This window comes from Rattus norvegicus, chromosome 19 (assembly GCF_036323735.1).
Source record: "Rattus norvegicus strain BN/NHsdMcwi chromosome 19, GRCr8, whole genome shotgun sequence".
Classification (NCBI taxonomy): Eukaryota; Metazoa; Chordata; class Mammalia; order Rodentia; family Muridae; genus Rattus; species Rattus norvegicus.
Window position 1 is genome coordinate 31,517,804 of NC_086037.1, and position 14,787 is coordinate 31,532,590.

At 48.5% G+C, this 14,787-nt stretch overlaps 1 protein-coding gene across 7 annotated transcripts in view; it reads right to left on the reverse strand.

The window, feature by feature from the left end:
- The window catches only part of Fto (FTO, alpha-ketoglutarate dependent dioxygenase), a 408,263-nt gene that overhangs the window by 61,055 nt on the left and 332,421 nt on the right, over positions 1-14,787 (reverse strand). For 4 of the 7 annotated variants that reach the window (XM_039097566.2, XM_063277861.1, XM_039097568.2 and 1 more), the window contains one exon: positions 4,487-6,505. The exons of 2 other annotated variants lie outside the window; for them this stretch is intronic. In XM_039097566.2, coding sequence (XP_038953494.1) covers positions 6,352-6,505 — 154 coding nt within the window. In that variant the 3' untranslated portion in view covers positions 4,487-6,351. Of the gene's footprint in view, positions 1-4,486; positions 6,506-14,787 lie in introns of those variants that run through there. One more of the 7 variants, NM_001039713.1, reaches the window with a different exon arrangement.

Sequence of the window (14,787 nt, forward strand, 5' to 3'; positions counted from 1 at the left end):
ATCTGTAAAATGGGTATGATGCAGAAATATGTCTGCCTGGGATATGTGCCCTTTCAAACAGGGTGAGGATTCTTTTCAGCCATGCTGTGCCCTCCACCCCTGCATGCTCTGGGTAAAGATTGGCCTCTGCTGGGCTTCATGCTTCAGAAAGAGTCCCTCCCTTGTCTTTCAATCGAGGCCCTGGTCGGGTGGGAATGCTCCTCCCTTCTGTACGTGCAGCTCATTCAATGGGGACAAAGAAACGGGAGAAAGCTCGGAAAAACATAAAAAGTAACAACCCCACCCAGGCTGACCATCTGAAACTCCACCAGGGGCCACATGGCTTTGAAAGCTCTACCCAGTGCTTTTGCTGGTCAAATGAAAGCAAGCTTCTCACAGAAGGCTGGAGACAGCAAATGGGGCTGGAGTCATACACAGTTAGTTTCAAACTTATGCTGCCGCTCATGGGGAGAAATCAATGTACAGTATATTAAAAACAATCGCTGCAGCCCTTAAATGATCCAATAGTTTAGCTTTGAATGCATTCGAGCTAATGGGGGCTCTAATGGCTTCTGACAGGTCATTGCACTGATCAAGGGGCATGTATGAAATACACTGCCTACTAAACTCTGTTTTGATTTTGTAAAAGGAAACTAAGCATCCATGGTAAACAGGGCTGATTGTTCGGACAGTCGCTCGAATGCCTCTCAGCCTGACCCTGGTTGGGGGGGGCAGTGGAATCCTATACACCTGGCTTGCCCCCCACCCCATCCAGTTACTGTAATCAAGGGCGACCCACTGTCAGAAGAGTTGGGGGTGGGAGAGAAAAGGAGGGGACCAGGGGCCTGGTTTCCACCATGGGTGAGTTACCAGCTGCGGCTTTTGCTGCTCTGAGAAACCGATGCATCCATGGTGGGGCTTGGAGGTTCCTTGCTCCTCATTCTTCATTTGAGAGGAAAACTGGGGTCATCTGTGGGGGCAGCCATTTTGCCAAGAAGCAAACAGAAGCATATTCACCTTCCTGGAAGTGTCTGAGGCTCTAGGATAATCTGATGAAGAACTGGATGCATCTGTGCTCCACTTTGGTATTGCCCCAGGGTATACGGAGACCGAAAAACAGAGAGACAAACCGGCAAGAGTAGCCCTTAGCATGCTTCTCATGGCCTTGCTGCTGCGGAAGCTTCCAGAGTGAGTCACATGTCACTGCATTGTCTGGTCAGAAGCTGGAAATGTTCCTGGGCGCTTAGCAACACTCTGCATGGATCTGCATGGGCGTGGGTGTTTACCATATCTCCATTAAGAGGAGGGAATCACACAGAGAGCCCTAGACCAGTGAGCTCTGAGGATCCCTCTGGCTTAAGATGTTCTGGTATTTAGAAGGGCCAGACGGTCACTTCAGTATTGGTGTCATGAAGGGAGTGATAGCTGTTGATTCTCCCCGTCTTAGAGGTTTGCAGGGTTGTGAATGAAACCCAGGGTCCAATGTGCTAGGCAAGTGCTCTGCCATTGGGGTACACCATGGGTGACCTTGACGTGCCACCAAGTCACATGCCAGATGACCCAAGGGCTTGGTTCCGAACCAAGGCACTTTTGGGAAAGTATTCCCATAGAGTGGCCTCGTGCTGGTCTAAGTCCAGCATGCTACCACCTCTGCAGGTTAAAAACCAAGAGAAAACCCAGGCTGAAGGCCCTTCATTTGTACCGGTGCCCGGTTAGTCAGGAGCTTTTGTACACTTGATGTATTTTGTCTAAAGGCAAGCGCAAACAGGCAAACAGATCTGTATCTGCTGTGATCCATTTAGCCCGACACATATGTGCGGGAGAGCTGGCTTGCCTTGGTTCCTTCAGGACCAAGCCATGCACTGTGTGTCACTGGAAGAGAAGTGGAGGGTCTGCTGGCGGGAGTTAATTAATGCTTCCCTCCCCCGAAGCCGGCTGACCCCTTGTCCTTAGGTATTTGAGTCAATAAACAATTGTTGTACACAGGCCATCCATTAGAAGGTGGGGCAGGCCTGTTTTTAAGCAAATCTGAAATTGCCAGGGGTGACCCAATCGTGCTTCGGTAATGGCAGTGTGAAGGAATCATTTTTCACACTATCTCATTTATAAGACGTTCCGGGCCATCTGCCGAGCGAAGAGCCATCCGGAGAAATATGTGTCGGTGGCATCCTCTTCTTCTTAAGCAAACTGCAGCTAGCTGTGCTCTCTCTTGGTGACTATTGAATATTTTGGTTGGGGCGTCATTGATCACAGTAACTGACAAGCACTGAGTGATCACGGAGATACCACGGTACTCACTGACCACGCGTGACTGCAGTAGTGGGGCGCAGCCAAGAGCTAGCTCACACCTCCATCTCCCCCCCCCACCCCCATACTGAGTCAATCTCAGAGAGGTCAGCCATTTTCCTGGGCCATAAAGAAAGAACTCTGATGTGGGGGAACTGGGTGTGTACCAGGCCCTGCTTGTGGCACTGTGCGTGTTTGTGAACCTGTAGAATCTTCATGACCCGCTCAGGCAACAGTCGCATCGCTACCCCTTCCATTTGGTAGACAGGAAAGGTAGATGTGAAAGGGGTAGGTGGCTTAGGGTCACACGGACACAACTGGAGCAGACCCAGAAAGTGTGTACCCAGAAGCCTCTAGTGCCAGTCAGAGGTCTTGGGAAATCAGATGGGGATGTGTGGAAAGGAAACTTGCTTCCGGTGTAGGAAGATTTAGGTTAGACGGCAGAAAGAATCTGTGTTGGCAAGGTTCTGAGGGGAAAGTGAACCATGAGGTGAGAAAAGAGGATTATGGATGTGGCTGCTTGGACCTTGGGAAGAGTTTCTGTCATTGTACAGATAACACTACCTTAGCCTCTTCCCTGGACTCGCCAGCACGCCCTGGAGTCTATCTGAATCTATCCGGGTGCCCCAGGGGAGCAAGAGGACTCCTTTTGCTGATGACCACTGAGGACAGCCCCCAAACAGCCCTGGGTGCTCTGGTCCCCTTTCAGAAGTCATTACAGGTGCCTACTTTCTCTCTGTCCTCTTCGAGCTGCCGACTCTCCACAGCTCTCCCAGCAGTCTCGGTGGCAGTCATTACAGCCTGCCTGCCCGCGCCTTCCTCCCTCTTTATGGTTGTCAAATTGATTTCACCACCTCGATACCTATGGCTCCCAATGAAACTTAATTAAAAATACCATTTAATCACAGAGTAACAAAGGCAAACTGGATAAACGGCATTACCACTCCAGCGCCTTTTAATCCGCGCCGCTTCGCTCTATCTGAACCTGTTTGGATGAGAATTGCCTTTTCAAATCAGAATCCCCTTGTCTTCCGTGCACCAGCCTCTGACAGATCCACAGAATAAACAGTATTTAGTGTGGCATGGATCCAAATATATGCAATTTGCCCAGTGGTAAAATCAGCCTTAACTAGAGCAGGCAAAAAAAAAAAAAAAAAAAAAAAAGTTGCACTGGAAAATACCTTCCCTAGAAACACACACGAAGCACTGCACCCCGGCATCAGGCAGGGCTCATGCAATCTCTCTTCTGGCACCCCTCCATTCACTTAGTGATGGATTTAGAAGCTTATTACTAAAATTGTGTCACAAGCCATGCCATGACCCCACTTCTTTTTGTCTAGAAAACTGTCAGGCAGGAGGCTGCTGGTGAGAGCAGGAATGGACGGGCTGTTGTGGGTACTGATTGGCATGGGCTGGGCACACTGGAGGTGGCTGCTTGCATCCTTCCCACCGCGTGGAATTTCTGGCCGCCAAGGTTCTCCCTGGAACTGAGCCTGCTCCTCCCCGGGACCCTTAGGGTCCAGGTGTTAGTCAGAGCAATGCCTGAAGGCATAAAATATCTCATCCAGCCGTCCCTACCTGCCCTGTAGGAAATCCTCCATGTTCCAGGGGACATGGCTTCTGTCTCTGCTCTGGTAGGGATGGTAGGACTCTCCTGGCTTTCTCTGCCCAGGCCACAAGCCCTTCCCTCCCCCCATTTTTTTAAGCCACCCAGTGTCAGTGTCTCTGTGACGGCTACCCCTTCTTCTGGAAAGGTCTTCCCCCGCCCCTAGAGAATCTACCAGTCTCTTCTGTTACTGGTCACAAGTTCCCCTCTGTGCCCCACTTAGTTGCGTCCATTTCAAGCACAAGCATCTACAAGGATCTTGTCACAGTTTGGGTTTCTTGACCATCTCCCGATGACAGTATAAATCCCTAAGTGGTCACTCTGTACCCTGGCAGACAGAGATTGGTAGAGTATCTAACCTAGGACTCCCTAGAGTCCTGGAGAGAGGAAGATACACAGCCAGAGTCTGGAGAGAGGAATGCCAGCCCCTCGCCTCCCCTCCCCCCAGTGAAATACACCTTTTAGACCACTTTTCTCAAGTGATTTGCACCTTGTCAGCCAGGAAAGGCTGGCAGGAATTCGGGTGGGTGCAACTGGAGGATTTGAGAACCACCTTCACCCACCTGGCAAGGCCAGCCTCACACCCAGCGTGCGAGGAGAAAAGCTCGGACACCCTTTGGCTTCTCAGCGTTTAACTCTTTATTGTGTATGAACGGATGCACAGGGCAGACCATGAACACAGTTCAGTGGGAGGAACACGGACTGAGACTCGAAGCTACCGCTTTCTACTACAGGGTGTGGGCGAGCAGGTCTGGAAAGCACTGCCGGGGCGCAGCTTTACAAAATGGTGACAGGGAGCAGCAGGGTCACAAGCAAAGCACAGAGGTCACAGACACTGCCAAGCCACTGCCATGCAGTTATGGAGACCCAGGGGTTCACGGGTATCCTGGCTTCTAAAGAGAACGCGGACACTTTTATTTTATGTGGAATCTCCCAATTTTTAATTTTGGTTCCCAATGAAGTAGAACAAAGAAATATCACGGGGTCTAATAAACCAGAGCCAGACGGCTGGAGATGGGGGTGATGGGCTAGCCTGTGACATCTGAAGCCACCTATACTCTTACTTAGATCATTCCACTACTTAGGTCTTACCCTGTGAGAATGTACCTCACCTCTCTACTGATGAGGGAGTCCTGGCTCAGAGAGTGAAGGGAGCGAATCGAGGTCTGAGAGACTTGGGTCCCTGCACCAGGAAATCCTAGCTGCTTGTGGAGTGCAGCTTCTGTGGCTAACTCTAGGCAGGAAGGCACCTTAAATGAAATCCTGGCCACAGCAAAACCACTACTGTTTTGTGCAGAGGGTCTCGGCCAATACAGGAAAGTCCTGGGCTGAGGGAAGGGGCTAACTGCTGTCAATCTTTCGGCCACTAAAAGGCCTCAGGTCAGCAGAGACCCAGACAGCAAAGGACTGCAGAGTTGGGGAGGAAGGTGGCTTCTTCCAGGACTGGTACGTATCAGATACTTAGCCGTATGCTAGAAACTGCTCTAGGCCCTACCACACCGTCCTCATGTTAGGAGTTGGTATTTTTGGCACTTCCCACTATACAGACGAGAAAACTGAAACCCAAGGACATGCAAAGGTCACAGAGTGACATCTCTCCACGGCCTCTCTGGTGTTCTGGCATCGCTGGGCTCAGAATGGGGTCCTTCAAGCCCCCATGCTACCTGTCAGCACCTGTGAGTGGGGAATTCTGGGAGAAACACTAACTACACAACAGTGTCCCCAGGGCTGGCCTTTGTCACTGGGTCAGGGAAGCCCCATAAAGACAGGATGTGGCTGTTTCCTTTGTAGCTCCTTCTTCTTCCTGTGCAAGGTGCACAGGGCTCACAGCCCGTCCCTCTGAGGATTGTGTTTCATTGCTTTCTTCCATGTTTTAGCCGCTACAGAAAACTGGAAGAATGAATGCTGGCTCATAAACGTGAAGCACGAAAACATCTGTATATGTTATCTAAATCAGCAGTCACCAGCACATGCCGGGATACAACTGAAGAAAGGAGCTTTAACTGCAATCGAGCTGAATTTATGTCTGTGCAGCCACGGTGAGCCACTGGCTGCCATCTTGGATGATCTGACCACTAGAAGCCATGGTGAGAAGCGGGAGGATGGCTCTAGTTCTGTCATCCCATGGCTAGGTCTACTTCCAGTCTCTGAGGTGGCTAGCCAAAGTGGAAAGCAGGTGAGGCTTGTCACAGGCTTAGCTCATCCTTGTTGCTGCCTTGGGGACAAAGGAGCTCCCAAGGGGGAAAAAATGAGTGAAGAATATTTGGGGGGGGGGTGTACTAATTTAATACCAAATCAGACTAAAACACAGTAACTTTTCAACATTTCAGTACCTGTGGGCTCTATTCTCTAGCTGTTTTGAATTGGAATCCAGGTCCTATAACCTCTGGGTTGAGAGGAGTCTACACTACTCTTGTCCAAGGACTGGGGAGAAAAGCCAAGGACATCTTTTCCTTCTCCACCTAGGACTGGTGCATCCTCTAGGATCTTGCTTCCAGAAGCTGGCTTCTGATCTCAGAGACCACATCTGTGAGGTCAAAGGGCAGAGGCATAGAAGGGTCATCCTTCTCCCAATATGGCCGGCAGTCTGGTTTCTGCTGTGCTGGTAGAGTTCGGACAACTCGGGCCTGGCACCTAGGAGAGGAAGAGCAGGCAGTTAGTCCACAGGAGGAAGCAGCGGAAGCTCCGGGCTTCTGGGAAATGCGCAGAATAGCACTGGCAAGTGCACAGCACTAGCTGTGAAGGGGGGCGTGAGGTGGGAGCAGGGCTGCGCCAAGGCAGAAAGAACACTTCTGAGGAAAAACCGTCTCTCCGAGTGCTGGAGCTTCAAGTTTTTCCAATTCCCAGATCTGTATTATCTCCAGTGGCTTCGGGAAAGCCAATCACCAGGGAAATTGAGTTACTCTGCCTTTAAAATGGTGAATTATTTTTTCATTATCTCAACAGTTATTTAAAGTGTGTGATTAAGCCATTATCAGATTTAAATGTTTGTGGGATTTCGATGTATTACTAGATTACTGGGAAAGATTAAATTGAATTTACTGCATTGAAATGTCCAAGAATAGATTAAACAATATTACAGGCCAGGATTGACTTTGGAGATCCTGGAGATTTACAAGTGTCCCAGCTTGCCGGGCTCAGAGAAAAGGCACTCCAAGGAGAGAGAGGTTTATAAGGATAAATGCAAATAGAGGTTAATAATCATTTCCGCTGATGAATAGGTGGAGAAACTTCCACAAAATTAAATTAAGAGGCTAGCAAGAGTTAGTCCCCAAGGAAAACACTTAAATCACGGTTTTTATTAAATGGATTATCATCAATAGTAGAGAAATTAATTATCATATGCAGCTAAATTATAGCCTAGTAGGAAAAAGTTGGGGTAGCATCCTCACATCTCTGAGGTGCCACCCTCTTGGAGAGTCGAGTGCATCTAAAATTGGGCTCGGGAAAGGCTTTGGCTTCAGCTCTGGTTATCTCAAACATGAGGGTCATAGAAAAAAAGACATGGATGCGGTAAGTGATGAATGACTTCTAATGGGCAGAGCGCATGCACCAAACCCGTGTTTCCAACAGCTGCATGTGTGCCCCTATCCCTGTCCTCCCCTTGCTGTCGCCTGAAGAGCGACCACGCCCACTCCGAGTCCTAGGACTGGGTAAGATCCTCATGGAAAGACATGTCTTCTCCAGGGGATTATTAATGGTGAGGAGATTCCCAGAGGAACGCATACTTCAACTCTACACCTATTTTCACATGTGGTTAATTGCTATACCGGCATCCTATGCACTCAATCCGTCGTACATTACACATAACATTCCAATATATCTTCTGCTCTCTGCATCAGACCCTGATAATAGCATCTGTTAACATGCACTAAGTACTATTATGTAGCACACCACTTCATAAATAATAAGATTAGCTGACCCCGGGGCCCCAAGAAGAGTAATGTGTTTAAGCGTTCTCATTATTTATTTAAAACAAGAATTAAAGCAACAGAAGCAGATTCTGACAATCCTCTTAGCACAAATATTCAACTGTTTGTGTTCATAAGCGCACGCAGTGTGGAGGGGCGGAGGGCACGCTCTGAAGCCCACTGCACAGTGGGTGTTGCAGACGAGTCTCTTGCTGTCACCCTTCTCAGGGTGCGTCTCTGTGGCCTGTGACAGTCTCTAAATCACTTGAAACAGGCGAGGGGGGAGTTAATATTCAAGGGAAGCTGCGACTAATTACAAAGGGACCCAGCAAAGCTTTTTAAATTGTGCTTTTTCTCGGCCTCAGAATCGGAGAGTAATGCTCAATTTACTGGGTAGGGAAAGTTATTCCAAATTGAGCATTTCAATCTCACAGTGGATAAATTATCCGTGCACATATTATCCTGCTTGGCAGATTAAAGGGCTGTGATAAGTGTCGATCCACCTAGAATATCATAAGGTTTGTAAAAAGTCAATTGAGATGCTTTCTCAGCTGTCAAATGGTTTTGCCTCCTCGCTTTGAGAAAGTATTAAAAATATTCAGAGCCATGGCGGAGCTGTGAGCACACTGGCCTGTGCCTGTGCTTTGGGGCAAGCTTCTGTTTGTGGTGTGTGTGTGTGTGTGTGTGTGTGTGTGTGTGTGTGTGTGTGTGTGTGGTTGGGATAAGAACCTTTGTTGAGCTTCTCTGAGCTTTTAAGACTGCTGTAAAATTCTTCTCTCAGTGGCCAGCAAGAAGGCTGAGCAGGGTTGTGTCTGAGAAGGGACGGCTGCGCCACCCCCAGCTACACTCTGTGTCAGGGCTACGGCAGGCTGTGGAAGGGATGAGGGTGATCTGGGGGCTTCTGCCCTTTCAGCTGCTACTGTAGCTCTCCCTCACAGCATTCCTGTCTGCTGGGGTCACAGTGTCCCTGGGCGAGATGGCAGCATCAAGGGTCACGGTGTGTCCTCTGGAGGGAGACACTGCTTCCAGGGGACACATCATCTGGGCAGTTATCTTATGGAGCTGTGGGTTCTTGCCTATCTAGTGGTGATGGCAGAGAGAAGAAGAGCAGCACTGGTCCAGGAGTTGCTGCTGTCTATGTACTGGTTTTCGGTTACCCAGTGAACCAGTGGAGAATTCTAGAAATCCTTCATAAGTTTTAGGTTGTGCACGATTCTGAGCAGGGTGATGGGATCCTGTGTCCCACCCAGGATGTAAGCCACCTGTGTCCCTCGTAACCATGCAAGCACACGGGCCACCTGGCCCACCCCATCATGGTCTGGAGTCACAGAGGGCAGATGAAGGCCCACAGCGGCCTGAGGCTGCCCCGAAGCACCATCTCTGTCACTCACCTCAGCCTGGCTCTTCCTTGTGGATCCTCACAGCCCACCCTCGGGTGACTGGAGCATAAGGACAACTCAGATGCATCTGATTTCTAGTGTGGCTACTGCTAAAAGCTTCTGTCTTAGTTACTGGTGCTCATCGTTTCTGTGCTTCTGGTTTTTATTTTTTTTAATTATTTATTTTATGTATGTGAGTACACTGTCGCTGTCTTCAGACACACCAGAAGAGGGCATCAGATCCCATTACAGATGGTTGTGAGCCACCATGTGGTTGCTGGGAATTGAACTCAGGACCTTGGAAGAGCAGTCAGTGCTCTTAGTCACTGAGCCATCTCTCCAGCCCCATCTGTGCTTCTGTTTAAATTAACTTTATCCTAGGCATATAAGCCCAGAAAATTATTATTATCAACCATCATTTCAAGGAAGGCTACAGATTGTTATTGTTTGGTATCTGTGTATGTGTGTGTTTGCGTGTGTGTGTTTGCATGTGTGTGTTTGCATGTGTCTGTGTGTGCATGTGTGTATGTGTGTGTATACATGTGTGTATGTGTGTATACGTGTGTGTATGTGTGTGTGTGTTTGCGTGTGTGTTTGTGCGGTGTGTATGTGTGTATGTGTTTATATGTGTGTGTGTTTGTGTGTGTATATGTGTGTGTATGTGTGTGTGTATATGTGTGTATATGTGTATGTGTGTGTATATGTGTGTATGTGTGTGTGTGTGTTTACGTGCAGCGATAGCATTCTGACTTTGGTTTGCTGTGATAAAATGAATGATCAGAGGGTTTGGAAGACCACCCAGCACACAGCTCTGCAACTATTAAATATCACCACTATCATTACTGTCACGAGTGCCAGTCAGGGACAAGAGATGCCATCAGAGTCCTGCGTGTTACACTGTGGCTCTCTTTTCCTTCCAAAATCCCTCAGTGGGGCCTCAGGAAGCTCGGCAGTCCTGGCACAGGTCTTTGTGACCTGAGTCAAACAGCCGGTGGCTGAATCTTGAGACTCACCCGGTCAAGCTGCTGCGAGTTTCCGACAGTGGCCGGCTGTAGGGCACAGACTCAGAAGGTACCGGCAGCTACACACTAAAGAACGGTGCTGCCTCAGGCCTCTGAGTGGTGGCTGCTTCGGGTAGACTTTCCACTCATAGGAACTCATGCCTGGGTTGACTCTTAGCATGTACACCCCCTATCTCTCAGTCCCTTACACAAGGGAGGAGCTCTGAGTGCCTTAAGACGAGTTTTAAAGAAGCCGAGCATGGTGATGCCATTAGCGCCTTCTCTCAGTGACGGGATGGCTAGGAGAGGCACATAACTCAATCTGGACCAAGCAACCTGAGGTCTGAGGCAGGGGCTGAGGGAAAATACTCTCTCTTCTGCTCTGTGCAGCCCTGACCTGAACCACCAGAGGCAGGGTTCTAAACCACGTTGTCTGGTGGGGAAGGCTCACGGGAGGGAAGTCTCTGTACACTGCATGTCCTCAGGACTTGCAACCCAAAGAATCTGGTGACGGCAGACACTCGTCCACCTCAGCCACTGCTCACACCTTATGAGACCCTACCATGTATCTACACTGCTACTGCTACTGTGCAGCTTGCATGCAAACTATCTGTGTTTGAAATTAGAAACTTAAGGGCTTTTGCTAGGAAAGACACCAGTTTTCATGGCTGGAGCCGGATGATCTTTCCACACCATCTAAAAGATCCCACCCAACTTAGGGTTCTCCCCAGCTCTTACTGTCCGCAGCTACCCAGCATGAAGGCCACACTTCCAACATCCAGTCTCGTATCTCAAGGGGAAAACTCCAGGTTAGATGCTTCTGGAGTTGGCAAGTAAACATGGATCTACTTAGAATATCCTGCCCCTCTCTTGAAACACTTCAAGGGAATGAAAAAAACCACAAAGAAACAACTTCCTCCCTCCCCCTCCTAATACCCTCTTTTCCAAATTTCCCTGGCTTCCACTCAAATGACTCATTGGCCATCCTCGGGGCTCTTTGCTGTTCAGGATGGTTCTTCCTTGGTGACCTAGAGAGAGCAGGGAGCGGGCTGGTCCAGAGGTCCTGCAGCCCCCACCCTGAAGTGTAACTCACTGATTTCCCCTAGGGCTTCACTCACAGCTGGGTGATCAAGACGGTGGCTACATTAGTGGACATCGGCCACCATGCTGAAATTAACCACTTTAGCTAAAGTGTGTGTTAATTATGGCTATGCGGGCAGTCAATAAAGGTTAATGCAAGAACCGAAGGATAAATTTCTTCCCTTATCCTGTCACGTCACGGACTAAATGACCAACATTACACTTGGTGTTTTTAATCAATAGGTTTTATAGTAATGTGCTGGTCATTGATTTTAAGAAAACACACATGGTCATCTTCCTCATCCCTAAATTCTGCAACAAACAGAGGGACAGGTAACGTTTCCTATACCCTCCAGACGATGATGGAGGCATGGGACAATTGGTTCCTGCTAACAGTCATGAAGGTGGACAAGCTAACGATATACACGAAGTTCATGGAGAAATGCTGTCACACACAAGCAAGAAGAGACAAGGAAAATGAACCACTAAACGAGAGTCCTTTACTGGGAAAGAGGAGGGCGAACGCTGAGGAAAATAACTACAGTCTGTTGTTTGAAAGTCCAGTCCCCAATGCTGTGGTCCCCTCACCCCACACCGTCCCTGCAGAAAGCTGGGAGGGATGGTAGGGCTGGGTCTAGATTCCTAGCGCAGGAGGCCTGCTGTGTCCATCCTACGTCAACCAGAGGCAGGCAGACATACTGCAGGAGAGAACAACAACAACGAAAAAACAAAATGAGTGAACGACCTCCCTTTTCTTTTTATCCTCAGGACTTTGAAGTTCTTACTGGTACTATCTACAGAAATACCTGTTTATCCTTCAAGTGCGGATGCCCTGTCTCATTATAGCCTTGGGGTGACCTTGAGAACGTATCTCAAATTCCCGGGTGGGTTTCTTGGCTGTTACACGAAGTGCACGGTCCTCCGCTCTGCTGGGTTATGTGGAGATGAGATCAGGTTGTGCATATGAGGCCCTCCGCAGTATGGAGAGCACACAAATGCAGTCAGGCCAGTATACCCACCTCCTACACGGCACACATCCTCGTTTTAAAATGCAGCTGATAATGCGATGCTATCCAGGAAGGCTCTTAGCACTTGAAAATTAAAAACAAAACAAAAAAGTAACTGACGCTTCTAAGAGGAAGACAAGTTTAAACTACTAATTTTACCAGGAAATCTCCAATGACTAATGAAGTGTATTTTTCTAGTCAGAATCCTCCCCCTGGGATTTTCATCTACGATGAGGGAGGAGGGGATGGTCACTCTGGCTAAAGTTAGCGGGGAGACCACTTTCGGATCCCAGCCAAATCCAAATACATTCTCTCATGATACACACCAGCCTCAAGGTTTATGGGGCCTCAGGGAAGAACCCCACTAACCCACAAAGCCCAGGTATCTGGAGCAGCATGAAGAAAGCAGTAAATAGTGACCCGAAGAGCCATAGCTTCCTCAAAGGTCTGAGGCTTCCAAGGAGTTGGTGATCAGCGTGACTCAGTGTTTCTGGGCAAAGAGAGTCCACACAGGTGCCACAGAGCGATGGCACCTTTCTATCCAGCACGGACGCACGGTTGCTACACATTCACAGTGTAAGGGACTTGCCCATGTTGTCCACCTTAAAACCATGTTTTAAAATCTGACGTGGGGCCATTTCATTGTGCGGTTCCCAGGCCTCACTGTGCTTTGTTTCAGTTTATTTTGTTGGTGAGCGAGCATGTGTGCAGGCAGGAATCTGGTGACGTCAGCCCTAGGCTGGCACGGCGCTTGTAGAGAGAACATCTTGTGTATGGTATGGACGAATCACCTGTGGATTAAAAAACCTATGGCCTATAGGAAGGGGTAGGATAGAAGGTGGGACACCCAGGAGGCATAAAGAATTCTGGAGGAACCTAGGCACAGGGGATTCCACAGGGAAGATGTGATGAGACGGACACCTGGTACTGGAGCACAGGTAGCCAGTCACATGGCAGAATGGAGACCAGAGTAAATGGGTTATGTAAGCTATGATCTAGTCAGAGAAGAGCCTAGCGATATGGCCAAGATATTTGTAAAGATATTCTGAGTCTGAGTCTTATTTCTGGGAGCATGGAGCTGGGAGGAAGAACCAGGACCAAACTTCTACAGGTGCTGGCGTGTCTATGATTCTAGCATGAAGAAGAGAAAAGCAGGAGGACTGTGAGTTCAAAGCTAGCCTGAGTTACTGAGACTCTCTCATATATATGTATACGCGTACATATTTATGCATATGCTTATACACATGTATACATATACATACACGTATGATATGTATATTTATACACATATACTCAAACACACGCTTATCCTCGGCACTCCAAACCCTCTTTGCAGATTTTTCTTACTGCTATTATGACAGTATGGGCAATGCTTCACATGATGAGCTTCCTGTGTTACCACCATGATGGGCTGCTCTGTGAAGGTGGCCTTCTATATTAGCATGGCAGTCTTGCATAACTCGTTCATCTGACACAGAAGTGGTTCCTAACTGATTTCAGTGAAGGGCATGGCTTGTCACATCAGAACACGTTGAAGGGAGGAGCCCCAGCCTTTGCCCACTGGCCGCCACCTTTCTTTCTTCCAGATCCGCATACCTTTTAGGCAGTCAGTACTCTTTAAACATGGCTACTTGAACCTGGGTCTGAATCCTAGTTGTATATAGACTACTTTTGGACCTCACAAGAAAGTCTAAGGAGGAATCTAATAAACAAGGCTGTATGGATGTTTTTAAAAGGGTTCCGAACACCAAATATACCAAAACCACTTCTGAATATCAAATATGCCTTTGAATACCGAAACCACTTTTGAATACCAAGATGAGGCTTTGAATGCCAAGCTGCATTGCCCAAGAGGCGGCCAGGCTGCTCAGCGCACACAGCACTGTCTGGACCTTCGTCAGGCAAGCAGTGTGTGGATGGAGCACACGGAGTGCCGATGGTTCTGTTCTGTCAATGTCTGAAGGAAGAACCAGCTGCTGGAACTGGATTGCGCTCTCCACATTTCCTTGAGCCTCAAAGGTCATTTCCTGTATGAGGTAGTTTTCAGAGCTCCCAGATCTTTTCTCTAGAATGTAGGTGACCCATAATTTGTCTGAAAAATAACATTAACCTCATATCCCCCAGTAACTACGATTGGTAGGCTTTGGAATATGAAGCCAGCATACAGAGGCTTGTGTGTTGAAGGCATGATTTCAGAGGTGTGGTGTAGGAAGAGTAAGGGACTGGATCGTGAGGGTGAAGACCCAATCAGTGAATCAAACCATTGATGGATTCCCAATTGCAGGAACAGTCAGCTCACTGGAGGTATGCCACTGAAGGCTATGTCATGTCCCTAGCCCCTTGCTCTGCCTCTCATTTCCTGTTGATCAGGAGATGAGCAGTCTGTTACATTATATTCCTGTCGCCATGATGTCCGCCTCATTACAGGCCTGATGGGACAGGGCCAGCCAAGTATAGGCAGACACCTCAGAAACCATGAGCCAAGACGCAGCTTTCTTACTATACACTGTTTGTCAGGGAATGAGCAGCAAGATTTTC